At 37.2% G+C, this 19,364-nt stretch overlaps 1 protein-coding gene across 1 annotated transcript in view; it reads left to right on the forward strand.

Annotated features, from left to right (window-relative positions):
• LOC128021516 (A disintegrin and metalloproteinase with thrombospondin motifs 6-like) overlaps positions 1–19,364 on the forward strand; it is a 106,150-nt gene that overhangs the window by 67,776 nt on the left and 19,010 nt on the right. The window contains exons 16-20 of the mRNA XM_052608779.1: positions 1,840–1,963; positions 4,768–4,848; positions 11,081–11,244; positions 12,489–12,627; positions 14,661–14,790. Of these exons, the coding sequence (XP_052464739.1) occupies positions 1,840–1,963; positions 4,768–4,848; positions 11,081–11,244; positions 12,489–12,627; positions 14,661–14,790 (638 nt within the window). The remainder of the gene's footprint in view (positions 1–1,839; positions 1,964–4,767; positions 4,849–11,080; positions 11,245–12,488; positions 12,628–14,660; positions 14,791–19,364) is intronic.

A 19,364-nucleotide genomic window follows, 5' to 3' on the forward strand; every position in this document is an offset into this window, starting at 1 on the left:
TTGATCAAAACACTTGAACATCGAATTTGCTTATTTTTGCTCTAGTGCTGACAAATACATATGAAATATGTCAAAATATCCACCTTGGAAATTATGCTCGAAAAAACTCAGTTATTTCTTAAGTGAAAGTAAACAGTTGAAGGAAAAAAAGGGATGTGTATTATATTGGATGTGTTCATCATCTCTTAAAGTGACCGCGCCTAATTTAGCGACTGGCTGCTGTAATGTTAATCCAAGAAAATGAAAGAAAGAAAGTCACTCATTGCTCTTGACTACTTTGTAGTTTTAACAGTCAAACCAAAAATTATTCAGACACCAGATATATATTTTTTTGATATATATATAGCAAAACTGTAATAATGTGAGAAATGTTGAAGGTGTCTAAATAAATGTAGGTTTCTTGTATATTTCATTTTTACATTGAAGACTATCCAGTGCTTTTTTACATTTAATTATTTAGTTTCTGTACCTTGACACCTACAAACTTGCACAAATTAACTTAATAATACAAAATAGCACAAATTAATAAAAATAAACGAACATACAAATTAGACCATTTCAAACAGGGCTCACTGGTACAGCCTTCACCGGGGCCACGCTTGTGCAATGTGGAATTAGTTTACAGCTTTTTCAAGCAGTTTGTGATGCATTTTGGAAACAGGAGATGTACATTTCTAATGCAATATCTAGCTTGATAAACCCTTCTCAAAGACTTACTGTTTGTCAATTTTATTAGGGTAACATACATATTCTGAATGCCGTCGGCAGAATTCGAATGAGACATTTTAATCTAGATTAATTTCAAGATCACAGTGAGATTAATCTAGATTAAAAAAATTAATCTATGCCCACCTCTAATGTATATACAGTATATATATTTGTGTGTGGGGGGGGGGGGGGGGTATATTTTTAGCAATAGCCAAAAAACACATTGTATGGGTCAAAATTATAAATTTTTCTTTTATGACAAAATTAGGATATCAAGTATAAATATAAGATATTTTTACATTTCCAACCGTATTTTAACTTTAAAGGTGATTATATATACAATATATATATACCGTATTTTCCTCACTATAAGGCGCACTTAAAAGCCTTTAATTTTTTTTAAAAACTACTCTGCGCCTTATAATCCGGAGTGCCTTATATATATATATATATATATATATATATATATACCTTATTTATTTATATATATATATATATATATATGTGTGTGTGTGTGTGTGTGTGTGTGTGTATATATATATATATATATATATATATATATATATATATATATATATACACACACACATACACAATATTGCTGTTAAACCAATATAGTACCGATTTGGCACATATTGACAGTTTTGTACATAAAAGGTTTGTGTCCAGTCAGTGGTATTTTGATGCAAATTCACCTGTAATTTTACCATCATGAATAAACATGGTTTGTGCTGACCACAATGTGTTTTGTGTGGTGAATTACTGGCTGCCGAGAGCATAAAACCAACAGAACACTAGAAATATAAATACTGTTACTCATGCTTCTGCTATTGTTTATGCACTTACCAAAATGTCAGTTTTCATAATCAGCCTGTCAAATTTCAGTGTTTGATTTAAAGTCATTTTATTTAATTTTGTACAATTCTGTAAATAATATTGTTAACTTTGTTGATGTCCATTGTAAAATCATGGTCCTGAAGCAAAACCAGAACCATTCATCTTTTCATGTCATATTCTGACACAGTACAGCTGGTGATTGACATGTTTTTCTTTGAATCAGATAGTCGAGGTCTGAGAATGCCTCGACCGTGTTCCCCTGCAATGAAACATCCTGCCTGTGTGTCTTTCCAGCATGTTGGCTGTGATAACATCCTGGGCTCGGATGCCAAGGAGGACAGATGCCGTGTTTGCGGTGGGGACGGCAGTACCTGTGAGGTCACCGAAGGGCTGTTCAATGATTCGCTTCCCAGAGGAGGTCAGGAGGCCACTGATTATACACACATCATATATAACACATATTCAATATCTTAGTATTTCACCATCTCATATTAACTTTTATGCATTGCCATGAGAATGTGTTGGACAACCTAGTCTATTGAGTTGGTAAGCAGGCGGTTGGGGTAACACAAATATTGGAAGATTTGATCACAAGTTGCATTGAACCATGAACTGGAGAGTTACTAATGGCCCTATTATACTTCAGGCAAAATTGAAAAATAAATTGGTGTGACATCAATCGAGCAAAATCAGGACTGTGAAACAGCTTCCCAAAGCAAACTTTCCGGAAAAGTTTGCTCCAGCTAGTAAACAAGTTTGAACTACCAATGGTCCATGGCGATTACGCAATAGGAAGGTTTGATCTGCCTTGAAATGGAAATCTTTTCAGGATTTCTATTATATGTATGTGCATTTGTAGATCCCACCTGCTTTTCAGTCATTACTTTAACAAGTATGGAAACAATTGAAAAACTAAACCAACATCTGGACATTATAGGTAATTTACAAATCATGTCATACAGAGCATGTCTGGGGTAAAAAGGACGTATGGTCACCCTACTTTAATACAATCTGTATAAAGTGCTATATAAATAAACGTGAAATGACTTAGTGCAAACATCCACATCACTATAATCAGATGCTTTCTTAACTGCTTTTTTCTCACAACTGTATTTTTTGTTGTATGTGCATCTTGTAATTGAGAACAAAGTGCACAGCACACAGTGTCAGTGGCAAAGGATTACAAGTAAAGTGAGTTATGTAATCAGATTACTTTTTTTAAGTAACTAGTAAAGTAATGCATTACCTTTAAATTTACAATGAATTTACAAGCAAACCCCTGATGCCTCTCCTGTTCCCGTGTTGAGAGAAATCTGGAGTGACATGCAGAGGCACTTACCTGGCCTTAGGCTTTTTAATTTCCCTTTTAGTGTGAAAGGGCCTTTACAGTTGCCAAAATTTTTACTTTTGGGTTCATTAAAAAGTTATTTAAAAACAGATAAGCAAGCCCAACCCATGTGACTAAAGTAATGCAATACTTTACATAAAAAAGAGTAACTAAGTAATGCAATTAGCTACTTTTTATGGAGAAACACAATATTGTAATGCATACTTTTAAAAGTAACTTTCTCCAACACTAGCGGCACATATTAGGGGTGTTCACCAACAATAAACCGCTGCTTACATATATAGTGAACAACTGTTATCCCAAGTGAATAATGAAAAATAACTTTGTTTTAAGTGTATCTGGTTCTTAAGATGTTCTGTCACCACTGGGCTTTTAGTTATATCTAGAGCAGTTGTCCATACAGTCATTGTCCATATTGCTTTGAATATTTGACATTTCTGAAGCTGTTCAAAAACATAAAACACAATATGGCAAAATCTTTAAATCACTGCTGACCTGTATGAAAGAAGAGGAGCACAACGACTCATCTATCCCTTTAGAATCCCATTCCAGAGAGTGTACCACACAGCTGCCAAATACGACAAGTTTTTAATCGCTTTCCACTAGAGAAATCCCACTTGAAGCAAGCACAGCAAAAGCGAGTGGAAGAACGCATTGTCTTTTTGGCAGAGGCTTCTGTCAGGGAGCCAAAAGGGTGCTTTGGCCAAGCTCGAAATTCTTCATGGAAATGCTGTGGGTTTTTTCATTAGAAAACCAATGATAAAGCTTTTTTTGGGTCAAGAATCAAGTTGTCAAAATAGAAGCAGTAACACAATATATGAGTATTAATTGCATCATCCAGTGAGAGAATCAAGAAAACTTGTAATATTGCACACATTGTCAGGCCACATCCAAAAGTATTCTCTGTAGTAAGGGACTGTTTTCTCCTTTGAAGGTATAGCTGGTAAATCATCTGAAACTTTAAGGGAGAGTGAAGGGTACGGTGTAGATTCTTCTCTTTTAATGAATTCTCTGTTGCTAAGTTAGTTAAGTTTTCTTTGAACATGCTTCTTAACTTATCTGGGGTGCTTTTCCCAAAAGCATAGTTGCTAATCTGTTAGCAACTTGGTTGGCAATAGAAAATTGTATTGCAACCAACAAAGTTGCTAACTTAGTTAGCAACTATGGTGTTAGGAAACGCTCCCCTGAATAGTTTACAGAGAAACACTTGATGCAACTAATAAGAATTCTCCATAATGGTTTAAAGAGGGGTTACAAATTAAGATAGCAAAATGAAAAAAGGGTTACAAATTGCACGTAAAAAGAAAAAAAAGAAAAATAAAACAACAATAAAACTTTTGATTTTCTTTTTGGAATCACAGAGTTACAATTAGGTATCTATAAAACTACACAGCTTTCATAATTTTATACATATATGCAGTTATACACTCAACAATGTAAGATGTGACACAGTGGCCAAAAAAGTCTCTGTGATTTTGGTGCTTTAAAGGGGATAAATTCATAGATAAAACTTAAGAGAGATATACAGAGCAAACTCGCATTGTATGTTAATGCTAATTGCAGCACAGCATTCTAATTTAAGTGACACTAAAAATATAAAATATAAATACATATGTTGGGTGGACTAGTTGATTAAGCTACCTCCTAAATATATTTATTTATTATATATATATATATATATATATATATATATCATTACCTAAATGTAATGGAATTGTGGGTTTGCGGCTAAAAAAAATGCTGCTAAAACAAAACATCTAGTACATCTTTAAATGCACGTTTATGGACAACTGCAAAATAGTGCTGTTCTATGAGTAAAATTCAGGTTTTGCTATATTTTGTACATTTTCTAAATCAAGTTTTACATTTCGTAGGTTATATGGAGGTTGTCCAGATACCAAAAGGATCGGTTCATATTGAAATCAGGGAAGTGGCCGTGTCAAAGAACTACATCGGTGAGTGCTTCTATTTATCTTCTTAAAGCTTTGTTCATAAAGCCATATTGGGTAAAAAATTAGTGAAATGGTTTGTTTTAGGAAAAGATTTTGGAAAAAAATCCAAGTCCAGGCACTCAATAGGATGCAAAAGTAAAAAAGCCTTTAATGGTTGGGCTAAAGCATTAAAACACCAACGCGTATCGGCCCATTGGCCTTCATCAGGGTGTTGGTAACAAACAGACAGAATCACGCAGTACTTATAGTTGCATTGGTTTCAGGTGTGCCACTCTGGCACTTGTAACACAATTTTTTGGCCACTAGAGGCAATAGTTCAGATAATGGCTAATACCAAAGATCAAACCATACAAATACAAGATAAGGGATCTCCAAGTGGAAGAAAAAAAAAAAAAGAAAAAAAAAAAAAACAGGAGAGAGTAACACCAATACAAACATCTTGTGTACTCCACACAATTATATCCATAAAGTCAAATAAATGTGTAGAGGCTAGTTACCCATCTTACTTCTGGATTCATTGTCAAGATAGTTCCAAAGCAACAGGAGAAAAATATTATTATGGGCATTACAGTACATTAAAAGAACAGTCAACATTCACGGACAACAATACACTGTCCCTATTGAGACACAACTTTTACAAAAAAGGTGAGAGGTCAAAGTCTTCATTAAGACCTGGATGACTAGTAGCCCTCAAGGAATAGATCCAATATGTCTCCCTTTGTTTAAGGCGTTTGATGATATCCCCACCCCTGGCATCCAGGCGAACAGCCTCAATGCCCACTACTCTTAGGGTCGAATCACTCCCATGTTTTGCGTCTATATAATGTTTGGCCATTGGATAGTTCATATTTCCAGTCCGAATGGCATATCTATGTTCAGCTACCCTGTCTCTTAGTCTCCTTTTAGTAAGGCCTATATAAAAACAGCCACAAGTACACTCTAAACGATAAACAACATGGGTAGAATTGCAATTTATAAAACTGTTAATAGTGTAAGTCTTATTGCTAAAAACATCCATAAATTTGTCAGTTTTAGCAATATTCTCACAATAATTACAATTACCACAAGGAAAGTTACCCTTGGGTTGACGAAGCCAAGTTTCACGTTTAGGAGCAGGGAGGTGACTTCTTACTAACCTGTCCTTAAGTGTGGGGGCCCTCCTAAAACTGATTCCAGGGGGTTCCGTGAATATTTCCCGTAAAGTCGGGTCACATTCAATAATGTTCCAGTTTTTCTTTATAATGTGTTTAATCTGGACAGCCTCCTTGCTGTAATGAGTGACAAAATAGGGTTTCTGTGTTGATACTCTATTGGGTCTAGACTGAAACAAGCTCTTCCTTTCAAGTGATTGGGCTCGATTATGAGCTTGAACAAGAGTTTTTGTTTGGTAACCTCTTTGTTGAAAACGCCGCTGCATATCCAAAGACTGATACTGGAAATCCTGATCTGAATCACATATACGTTTTAGGCTTTGTTGTTGGTGTAAATCTGAATGAGTCTGACAGCCTTCCTTGCTCTCATGTCTTATATTTGCTCATTGTCTTGATTTTGCCTGTTGTCTTTTTCCAACTGCAAGCTGAGTAAAACCATCATGGTTCTCTGCCATGTACTGTAACTAATTAAAACAATCAAACAAGCGGTTCTAATTAAGTTGTTTTGAGTGCAAACATAAATATAGCTAGTGTGAATGACAGCTTGTTGGGTTTTGTTATCATGTTGATGTAGAGGTTTTTCTCACCGTTTGAAAGTAAGATAAGTTGTTGATGTTCTAGCACAGCGGTGGCTGTGTTTGCACCAAAGTGTTTGTGAGCAACATATTTAAGAACATTTTAAAACACATTGTGTCTCCTACAGACATTCACATGCATACCACATTTGTCAAATATAAACATATGGCCCTGTTTAAAGTGAGAATCTTTTTAAATGGCCTTGAGATCTTTAACGTCTGACAAATATTTGGCTGATGATGTAGCATGCTTGCAGAATTTGTTTTTTTTATGTTTAACATCAGTCAGTTCTCTTAATTTCTAACTGAAACAACTGTCTTATCTTTCTGGTTGGGTTTGCCCTATTTTTCATTATAACTGATTTTTTGAGGGCATACACTCTAAAAACTGCTGGGTTGAAAACAACCCAATTTGGGTTATTTTGACAACCCAGCGCTGGGTCAAAAAGGGACCTACCCAGCGCTGGGTTATTTTAACCCAACCAGTTGGGTTATCATATTTAACCCAGCCTGCTGGGTTGCCTTTTTTATGGTTTAAAATGACTACATTGCAGGGTTTCAAAACCCAGAGCGGGTGTTTTTTATCACTATATTTCAGAAGGAAAACTACTGTTTATATAAAGTGTTCGATATCATTTCGCATGTAATGATGGATGAGGCAGCGTTTGTGAGCTCAGCGCCGCTCTGCAGCTGTTACCCGTAAACTTTAAAATTAACTACTTTTTAAAATTAACCCAAATTGAGCTAGGCATTAAACTTACAAATGTTGTTCATTTTAAATATCACTTTTACACACAAATAATAATTATCAAAAGGAAAATATTTATTAAAAACAAGAGAAAAGTCAAAAAGTAACATGTTAGAAGAAATGCAGAAAAGGATGGCCTTAACAGCTACAGAGTTCATAAATAAAGCATTGAACATTTGATGAATATAACTTAAGATCAAATTGGACTTTGTTCAATTGTATATATTGTATAAAAATATACGAAAACACTTATACAATAAATGTACAATTAGTTCTTTACCAACTATTCTGGCATGACAGTACACAAATAAATCAAAACATTAACTCTGATATTATAACATTTAACAGACGCATATGTGTGTGTGTGTGTGTGTGTGTGTGTGTGTGTGTGTGTGTGTGTGTAAGAATGTGAGCAGGTGTATGATTGACAGAGTGTAAACTCTTCTACTAAACAACACAGAAAAAGCATTTACATTTTTTTTTATTTATTTTTTTACAAATTATACACTTACAGTTTGTTTCATAGTCCATGAATACAGATCATGCATCACGGTCCATTTTCATGATCTCTTTAGCATAACTGATGTAGTCATGAAGAAACCCCATCAACACAGCATGTGACATCTTCTACATCATCCAGGGCAGCGTCCTTCTTTATAACCACCGCTGCATCAGTTTAGGGCAAAGAAGATTCTCCTCTCTGACCAGCATTCATCCCAGTTACCGCCTGCTCTTCATCAGTGGTCTAAGAGAAACACATTTGAAAAAATTAAACATTTAATTAAACTATCGATTTTCAGGTAGAGGTGTATTCACATCCGTAAGGATAGGTAAATAATCTGTGTTAAAGTTTCAACACTTTGTGTGGTTGTTTACTGTCTCAGTCCACCACAGTGCTCCAGGAGGCTATAATGGCAGCACTAGTGTGAGAGCATGTGATATTGTTTGAATAAATATTGCTTTCAGAAAGCTTCTTTTCTGAAACATTAAAACAGTCATGACATTCACATACCTCACAAATGTTCATGTACGTGGAGGGCTGCTCTTCAAACCGTTAGTTCACCAAATAATTAAAATGGTCATAATTTACTCTCCCCATGTTTTTCCAGACTCATACAAACTCTGCTCATTTTTTGGAAAACATATGAATATATTTAAAGGTGCAATATGTAATTTTTCTGATTTAAAAATAGCAGAAATCACTATATCTATGTTATACATATTTTTTAATTGTGTACTTACATCATTCCGACAGTTTCCACGAACTTTCAAATTATAACAAAATTATAGTTTAATTAGAAGACACGGCACGTTTCTTTATTTCCGTTTTGTCGCCCGTCTATGGCATCATATAAACTTTGACCCCTCTAGTTGATCTAACTTCCTGCGTAACCACCTAATACAAAGGTGAACAAAAGCAAAGACAAGACACACACACATATATATATATATATATATATATATATATATATATATATATATATATATATATATATATACAACTAAAATATATATATATGTATATATGTATATATATATATATATATATATATATATATATATATATATATATATATATACATATATTGATTTCTGCTATTTTTAAAGCAGAAAAATTACATATTGCGCCTTTAAGAGGGAAGACCAAGAATGATGACTCTCCAAATCAGACAAGACAACTCCAAAGTTGGTTTGAGTTCTGCAATAAAAAACACAGACATCAATGGTTTTAATGAAATGAGCACGTAATCACACTGTTGTTGCATCAAAATGTGAAGTAAACCAGCAGGAGACAACAGAAACATTTATTTTCTAAAAAATAACTTACATAAAATCTCAAAAGAATGATGCTCTCCCATGTCTCTGGCTTTTAACATCTACAAAAACAAAAAACAAACATTATTTTACTCTTAGTAAAAAAACAACAACAACTGATAACATGAAATTATGAAGTTTACTTGCCTTAAACGATCTTTCCCTCTCTTCCAAAGAAGCTGAGAAAACCACCTTCTCACACTAACTCCAGTTAGTTTGAGTTCTGAAAAGAGGGACATCAATGGTTTCAATAAAAATGTATGTCATTCTAAAGTTTACTCTCCTTAAACCGTCTGTCCCTCTCTTCAGGAGAACACCTCTTCCTCACACAGGTCTGTGACTCCTCACACAAACAGCTTCTGTGTCTTTAACTCTCGGCGCGAGGACAATGAAGACACGAGCTCGACAAGTCTGAAATATTACATGTAATAATAAGTATATTAACATACTTTTAACAGTTACCACTTCAACAGCCTCAAAATAATTATGCTAGTCTTTACTGCACAATGCCGTTTCCTTTAGGAGACAAACATACATTCAGTTTAACCGCGAAAAAAAAAAGACAAATTAACATGAGCATAACGTGACCATAACCGTCTATTTAACGCCTCAAAAAGTACAGATCTTATGTAAATATGACAAAATACATTCATCAACCGTTCAGTAACGTTACATAAACTTTTATACAACTCTTTAAACTCTATGAGACTTGAGACTTGAAAGAACCAATTGTCGTTTGGTATCATCGAACTCACATCTTGACACGATATGTGTAACATTTTTATCCTTTTTTTTTTTAGGTAATAATGACTTAAATGTCAGTCTTTTTAGTCACTCATGTATAAATCATACTATTTTATGTAGCTTTTTTGTCCTTTTTAGAGCTAGACACTACTTTCACGCACGAAAAAGAGCAGTTTAAACATTCTGCTGAATTTCGTCTTTATTGTTCCATGGGGGGAAAATATATTTTGATTTATATTTTATGTAATTCACAAAATAATAGAAATTTGTGGAAATGTCTCCACAATAACAGATAACAGTGTAAAACTCTTGGACATATTTGAAAGAGTCTATGACATGAAATTATACTGAATATTTCTCATACTTTTGAAAATCCAATGCTTAGTTGATCCTGATAAGCGCTCATTATCACAGTTGTAAACATGATGACTTCCTTCTTTCATGAAGGGGTTTGGCATCAAGGCATCTTTGTTTCCAGGCGGAACATTAAAGAATGCGACTTCTCCCGGAAATCCTGTATAATTCAACCAATTCGATGATGACTTCGAAACTCTTGAAGTGTTTAAAATTTTGTGTGCTGTATGCAATCAGATGTTCAACTATCTGTCCCTGGGAATGGCTGGCGTGAAGGCTGATAGTAATCGTGTGCTACAATTTGCCTATTTTAGCTAGTTTAGCCAAATATTAGTACCAAGATAATATTTGGCTATTTGGAGCTGCCCAGTTTGTAATAAAACATCTTAATTTTCAATGTAAGTGTTAACATTTGAAAGATTCATTAAAAGTACCATTAAATTCTTTGTTAGAAAAATACTTTGTGTACCTTTAAGAAAAATAAATGGTGTCTTTTTGAGCTGGAGTGAGTAAAAAAACATCTGGATTGTTCTTCTAGAATTTGGCCCCATCTGCATCAGGAAAAGAGTGAATATTTTGAGGTGTGTTATGCTTTAAGATGAGATCTTTGTTTTGACAACTGAGCAGTTGCGGTATATGTAAGACTTTCACCTGAACTTGGTAAGTTAGATCTACAAGCTGCACAGCGTATGAAAGCGAGAGTGAAAATTGCCCATGACATCAGGAAGCCTGAGCTCCACTGTAAGATGATGCTCATCATGTTGATGAATGACAGCGATGACTTCACTCTCTGCTTGGCAGCATCTCGCTCGTATCGGGTTATTAACTGGAGCTCTCACTTGTCACAGCTTTGAAATCAGAGGGGGATGACTATTACATCAACGGAGCCTGGACCATCGACTGGCCCCGCAAATTTGACATTGCAGGAACAGCCTTTCACTACAAGAGGCCGACTGATGAACCCGAGTCAATGGAAGCTCTAGGGGCCACCACTGAAAAGTTGGTGGTTATGGTGAGTCGATCTTTATTTACTATAAAGAATACAGTAGTGTTAGTAGTACTAGTATTTTAAAAGTATCTGTTGGATATGAAACCTGGTAGGTCATTTACATGCTCACACCGATGTGGGAAACCAATGTTTGCATCTAACTTGTGTATATTCCCCTTCCTCTATCTTCTACCTGTTTTTTCTTTTTCCTTTCAGTAAAAGTGACAAAAATAATTAGTAAACTTCAAAGTGGAATAAGCTTTTGCACAACAATTCAAGTCTTTCCTTTGACTTATTTTCAGACTATAAAATCTCACATAATCAAGTTGTCTTATAGTAAAGTCACAGTAGTTATACTGTAGAGCAGGCTCGTGTTCTGAATGCACAGTTTGAAATGGCTTGGCTCATTCTAAATAAAGTCCACATCTGTGAACAAACCTCACATGAACTCTGACTAGCGGTTTCAGAGTTAACAGTTATATATGTTTGCACTAAAAACCTCTGTCTGGCCAAATAAGAGTGCACATGTGCACATGTTTTAGCACGCGTGTGTGTTCATTCCGAAAAGCCCCGTCTCGACAACCTCAATGGCTTTCGCCTGGACAAAATTGCTGGAAATACCAGGCCTGGTCGCAGCACCGCTGGAAAACATACAAGTGGCCAGTGCACCGCAAGCCATTCCATTGCGGCCCACACTGGTTTACATGGCTTTCCAATTTATAACACACACACAATTACAGCTCTCTGACTAAGAAATTCAGGAGTAAAGCTGATGTGATATGCTAAATATGTGCTTGTTGAGGCTGAACTGAGGCTCATCCAAAAAACATCCTATTCTTAATAATTTGATTGCTCCATTCCATACATTTTTAAGACCTCAGTATTTGTCTGGAGTTCTATAATACCTGGAGAACTTCCAATTCAACTCAATGACAGTTGCCAGGTTGGTGCATCCAGCCTTTGATGTTTGCTACCTGCAATTATCTTTACTCATCGACACATAAATTTTTTTCTTCTTTGAACCAGTCAGGCAAGGAAATGACATCACAACAACACTTATTGGCTGATGCAACCAAAGAATGCGCATAGTCCCACTATGAACTACTCTAAATTCCTTCTACTATAATATACTGAACTATTTGTGATCGTCAGTGTGCTGTTTGCCACAATTTGGGAACAAAACTTAACCAGGTAGACACTGAACTCTTCTGTAGACCCATTATATTAGTAACAGTAAAGTAACCTGCCATCCAATTTTTATGTTTCAGGTGTTACTACAGGAACAAAACCTGGGCATCCACTACAAGTTCAATGTGCCAATTCAGCATACAGGAAGTGGGGACAATGAAGTCGGCTTCTCCTGGCACCATCTGCCCTGGTCTGAGTGCTCTGCAACATGTGCAGGAGGTAAACCAATCAATCATTCACATCCTTACTAAGAAAGTTTGTTGTACCTACTAATCATTAGCTATGTTTCCAACTTAAGTTGTGAATTTAACTTGTACTCAAAATTAAAATATCACACAAAACATTTGTAAATAAAGCGCTGTTTCCATCCCATGTGTTTCTTGTGAACAAAATTGTCACTTCCTGGAAAACTGATGCAAAGTATTAATAATAAAAATGAAAGTTGCTGCATCTGGGAATACTTGTGGCTCTGTATTACTAAGTAATAAATCACGATGCTTAATGCTTGGGAGAACAATCGTGTGAGACAGATATGGGAGGTGATTAATATACAAAATAATTTTGATAACGGACTTTGGCTCAGGCATTTATCATTTGATATGGTATTTGATTACTTATCCAGTTATCCAATCACATTACTTTTTTGATGTGCATTAAGGATTTTATAAGTTAAATATTTCCATTGTAGTTTATGTGGATGTCTTACTGTTAAAAAATTTAGCCTGCAAGTATTTTATGAACACTTTTAAAATGCATGCAAATCCTGGTGTTTCAAAAAACCAGTTTGAATGATTCATTATGACTAATTATTTAATTATTAAAAATTTTGGTTTAGACTATTTTGATACTTTCATGGTACTTTCATGTTCTTTTTTTTAATCTTAAAAAAAGCTCTGTTTTGCTTTGCTATGTCTTATTTTTTAAGCGTATTGGACTGGAAATTCATGCTGGTGTTTTCAGCAGAGTCATCTTTTTTTATTAGTAATAAAATCCAACAGAATGATAAAATGTGTATTTTATCTGACATATGACTATATGGTCCATCAATTTGTTCTGCTAATGTACAAGTTATGCAGAGAGCAGAAAGGCTTATTTCAACATCTGAATGTTGTAACCACATGTAAATGTGAGCCCACACCTCAAATATGACCAGACTGTTCAAGCTGCCCCCAAAATAAATGGCTTTCTTACAACAATAAATAGTTTTCCTCTCTGCTTTTTTAAAGTATGGCCATTAAAAACATTGAAAATACTTGTTATATTCACCAAAATATGCAAACATCGCAAGCTAGTCCATGGAGGATTTTCTCCAGTCTCAGTGAACTCAATCTTATCTGTTGCTCAGTTCATTTGTACACATTTTAGTTTATATGAAAATACCCCAGAGCAACACTTATGTCATTTTTTTAAATTTTGTGTTATAAATATAATTCATGGCTGTTCTGTTGGCAAGCCACACAGGGAGTGTTTAAACAACTGCCATAAAAATTCTGCAATATTCTATAAAAAAGATTCGTCACAGCGCTACAGAGTTTCTTGGATTTGATTCTTGCTTTTCTGCAAACTCCTATTAAATTTCAATGTTGCCATCTTTTTATTTCGATCATTATGTGCAACAACACTGATAACGGACTAACATCATGGAATGATTTCATGAGATATTACATTTACCCCCTAGTTTGGTTTCATCGAATCAAATCTCTTTTCTCGAAAGGGGTCATCATGCTCTCACCAGAGTATTTCATTATTTAGGTTACCCAATCAAGAATGCCGTATTGGCAGCTATTAGATCAACCTCACATGGTGGCTTTGTGCATTAGACAAGCTTGGCATAAACCAGCTTAACTGGAGGCTAATGTCTTTCCTTATGGGCCTCAAAGATCACCTGCACCAGTGGCTCCTAGTGCTGAGTATATAGCGTAGCGCTCTACTCTGCCATTGCTGTGGTAATGCTCATTTTTCATAACCAAAAACCAAAGAAAAGATTGGCTTCTCTGTAAAAGCCATTCACTAAGACACTCACTTCAACCGAGGCATTTACACATCTAGATACAGTACAATACTGAGGGGAAATAATATTCTCTATCGACACAGAGTGGTCTGTCAGCGAGTGGACCCCTAGAGAAGGTACCAAGAAGTAGTTTTACCTCAGGGATCGACGCCAACCACACAGCGCTTTGCTGTGCAGCACTTCAAACAGCTGAAAGCACGAGGCAGATGAATGAAGCAATGTTTTATTGTCTTTTTTGCAGGCTTACAGAAGCAGGAGGTGGTTTGTAAAAGACTGGACGATGGTTCGGTGGTCCAAAACAGCTACTGTGACCCGGACATCAAACCGCCAGGGAACCAGCGACCTTGCAACACTGAGACTTGTCCTCCGGAGTGAGTATAGCAAATTTAAAGTGTATTAGAAAAAAAAAACACTCATGAATCTCATAACTGAAATTTGTTGTTCATATCCGGAACAAGGCAACAATTACAGTATAGCCCGTTTAAAATTATTGCCACTACTGGAACAAGGCAAAAATACTGATTAGAATTAGAAAATACTACAATTACTATAATTGAATTAATAATACAAATTACTATAATAAAAAATACAAAAATTATAATAATCATTGTAATGAAGTTTGAAGAATAATCTTTTTTTATTATTATTATACTTATATCAATTAAACTCAGTATAATGAAAACTATCATCATACATACTTAAAATTGTACTTTAATATATCATTACTTTTGGCATTATGGGAATGACAATTAGATGTTTTCACTTGACATCATATCTGAAACCGAAGATGTTACAAGTTTCCGATGACAAGCAATCCTGTCCACATTGAAGTCCACAGGAAGACACAGATTCAACCAGTCAGAAGTTAGTTGATATATATATTTACATTACATTTACATTTATTCATTTAGCAGACGCTTTTATCCAAAGCGACTTACAGATGAAGACAGTGGAAGCAATCAAAAACAACAACAAAAAAGCAATGATACATAAGTGCTATAACAAGTCTCAGTTAGGTTAACACAGTACACGTAGCATGGGATTTTAAATAATATAATAAAGAAAAAGAAAACAGAATAAAAAAGAAAAAGAAAAAAATAGAAAAGTGCAAACTAGTTAGAGGTCTTTGCACATACACACACACACATACATATACAATTGCATAATAAATGAAAAGAAAATAGAATACAAAAAGATTAGAAAGGTAGTTAGATTTTTTAAAGAATAGAATTAGAATAGTGAGTGTTAAAGTTAGAGGGTCAAATAAAGATGGAAGAGATGGGTTTTAAGCCGATTCTTGAAGATGGCTAAGGACTCAGCTGCTCGGATTGAGTTGGGAAGGTCATTCCACCAGGAGGGAACATTTAACTTAAAAGTCCGTAAAAGTGACTTTGTGCTTCTTTGGGATGGCACAATCAAGCGACGTTCACTTGCAGAACGCAAGTTTCTAGAGGGCACATAAGTCTGAAGTAACAAATTTAGGTAAATGGGTGCAGAGCCAGTGGTAGTTTTGTAGGCAAACATCAATGCCTTGAATTTTATGCGAGCAGCTATTGGAAGCCAGTGCAAATTGATAAACAGAGGTGTTACGTGTATTCTTTTTGGCTCATTAAAAATTAATCTTGCTGCCACGTTCTGAATTAATTGTAAAGGTTTGATAGAATTGGCTGGAAGACCAGCCAAGAGGGCATTGCAATAGTCCAGCCTGGACAGAACAAGAGCTTGAACAAGGAGTTGTGCAGCATGTTCCGAAAGAAAGGGCTTGATCTTCTTCATGTTGAATAAAGCAAATCTGCAGGATCGGACAGTTTTAGCAATGTGTTATATACAGTTATGAGTGGCAGAGTTCGGAACAAATTATATTTCACAATAAGGAGAGAGAGCCACATCCATGCACTTTGTAAACATGCAAGGAGCCAAAGACAGCCTGAAGGGGAGGACCCTGTACTGGTAAGCCACACCCTCAAAGGCAAATTTGGATGTGAAAGCGTCTTTCAGATCCAGTGAAAAGAACCAATCCCCTGAGCATATTTGTGAGAGGATTTGTTTCAGTGTGATCATTCTGAAGTGCCGTCTCATGAGGGCGCAGTTCAGATGTCTTAGATCAAGGATGGGGCACTGCCAACCTTCCTTCCTGTGAACTAGGAAGTATCGGCTGTAAAACCCTGAGTCCGGACGAGCTGGGGAATGACTTCTATAGCTCCTCTCACCAGCAGATTTTTCACTTCGGCACGCAGAACGTGCATGGGTCGTTGTGCGAACTGTAGGGAGCAGCCGTGATTTATTATTCCCATAACCTAATTTGACACTCCAGGAATGGCTTGCCATTGTGTGGCCCGGATGGACAGGGGTTTAATTAGCTCCAGCGTTTGTCCACTGTATGGGGACATACCACTGGAGTAGTATGAGAGGAAAACTGCTCTTTTTGTGAAAGGGTGTGTTTTTTATTTTGTGCACGTTTTTGTTATCACGTCGCTTTGCTGTCTGGGCGCTAGATTGGGCCCATCATTTGCAGCAAACACAACTTCATTGACACCTGGAACTGAAAGAGGTGGATGGCAGAACACATGGGGCAGTTTGGGGGTGGTCCGGCTGTGGCGAGACTTAGCCCCCTCCTCTTTCTTGCCTGTAGATCAGGATGACGGCGACTGCACGGGGTCCAGCACTATATTCGGGCATGGTCCCTGGCGCTTAGGGAACTAAAACCATCTGGTGACTGAGCAAGAATGGTGTCGAGGCTCGACTTTCTCAGGCTGGGCAGCGGCAGCAGCAGCTTGCACTTACTTTGGAGGCTGTCGAGTTGGCGCCTGCTTGGGGCGACTGACAGCAGCAGATAAAGTTTACTTTGGCAGAAAGTGTTGCATTGCCTGTGACGACTTCTGTGCCTGAGTGAAATATTCGGCGAGCCCTTCCATCACTGGTCCGAAGAGGCCGCTGGGGAAGATCGGCATGCCAAGTAGGGCGCACGCCATGACTTAGTTAGCTCATCGTGGACTTGGAAGAACGGCGAGGCTCTCTGATGAGGGGCTTGCTGGTGCCCCGGCAGAAACCACTCGTCCAGACAGCTACAGGATGGCTCCTCCGAAGGAGACCATTCTAGACCCAGCTCATCCACTGCCCTGTAGAGAATGCAGATGAGTTTGGCATCCATCCATAGTTTCGTGCAGCTGAGCTCTGATGTTGTCGAGTGGGTGGGGTCCGGCGAGCCTGACAGCTCCTCAGCATCCAAAACGTCTAGAGACATCTAGCAGTTCCTCTTCAGTCCCTCCGAACAAGACCAAATCACTCATGGCAGCAGAGGGATATTGGTCATGACAAATGAAGAGGATGGGGGAATCTCCTCTGGGTGGAGAAAGTGAGGAACGCGGGGGCTGAGCGGGCGTGAGCTCACTCTCATCCTATCGCTTTAATCCTCTGCCCCTTTTTCCTTGCCGGCTCGCAAAAGGAAGTAAACGGGAGGGCGCGAGGAGCGAGATCACTCTCTGAGAAGAAAGCAATCTGGGAGCGAAAAAAGAGGCGAGATTCATATTCTCACAATGTGTGCTCGCTTGTCAGCGTGGGGTTTCCCCAAGCACGTGACACACTCGCTGTGCCCATCATCAGCGTGCAGAGGGGCTCTGCACAAGCTGCAATGACGAGCCGGCATTTGTAACAACGGCGTAGAAAAAGGCTCATTTTGAGAAACTTGTTTTTTTCTCTCACTCACCGGATAGCCACAGGGAAGCGAATGTTCTGCAGCTGGACCTGCAGTCGCATTCCAGTGTAAGGCAAGTCAGTGGCAAGCAGTTCAGCTGAGATCAGCAAAGAATCATCGTCGCTAAAGGAGAAGAAATCTGAATGCCTGTGCTGAAGCGGCCAATATATAGCCAGAGGCCCCACCCATTCTGGTGGGCTTTGGGGGTTTTTGCTGCCATAGGTCCGTGCAGCACTGCTGCCGAGCCATTGGTTCGTTTCTATACACTGCACGAACCGATGGACGTGCAGTTTAACTGTATGATTGAATAAGGCTTCAGTTCAGGAGGAAAAATTCATTTTTCCCCATAGCGTCTTCGACGCAGTACGAGTGAAGTTTTGAAAGGGTACAGGCTTTATTTATTTATTTCATACAAAATAAATTTTTTGTTGACAATTTTCCTTGAATTGTGAAGTAAAATGTATCTAATTTCCTAAACTTGGCTTATACTCAAGGTTTTGCTGTCTTTGCCAGGCTAGGGTGAAAAAATACAGACATTTTATTCTGTTTTGATGAGCCTTATCAAAATAGTACATGGCTGCCTGGCAATAAAAAGCACAAAGGGCCACAACCCGTAATGTTTAATTTGTTTTCATAGCACCCCAGCCATAAAGAGCCTCTTTGAAGACAACTTAAAAACTAAGAAACATGATTTATTTCTTCATACAGTATGTTGCCTATTTTCATTTGGACTTTGGTGCCAAAATCCTAAAGGCATCCAAAAAAAGTATGAGTGATCACCTGCGTTTAATTGTATTGGCTTGCAGATTTTATGAACCCTCAACGGACAATATCCATAAACGTGTGGAGTATGCGTGTGTGCGGCGGCCAGATGCACTTAGCACTCATTTTCAATGGGGCGAGCAGCTGAGCAAAGTTAACTTGTGTCTGCAAGTCTTAAATTGGAAGGAAGAATTAAATAGTTTTGGCCTCTGCACTTCTGCATCTTGCCAGTGGAGGGTTTAGTGAACCTGAACCCCAAGATGGGCATCGCTAATAACATCATGTAAAATCGATTTCCATCTCCAACTGATGTCAGAGGAATGCAGTCTCTGGCCCAGAAAGGGTCACAATGGTCATTCGAGAACACCCTGTTGTTTTGTGGGACTATTTAGGGATAATATCTCTCTAAAGATTTTGAAGATAATGACAGATTTTATTACGTGAAACGTAAAACCATGGGTGTACATTACAATAAATAATAAACAAAAT

The sequence above is a fragment of the Carassius gibelio genome, chromosome A10, assembly GCF_023724105.1.
Source record: "Carassius gibelio isolate Cgi1373 ecotype wild population from Czech Republic chromosome A10, carGib1.2-hapl.c, whole genome shotgun sequence".
In the NCBI taxonomy this organism is placed as follows: Eukaryota; Metazoa; Chordata; class Actinopteri; order Cypriniformes; family Cyprinidae; genus Carassius; species Carassius gibelio.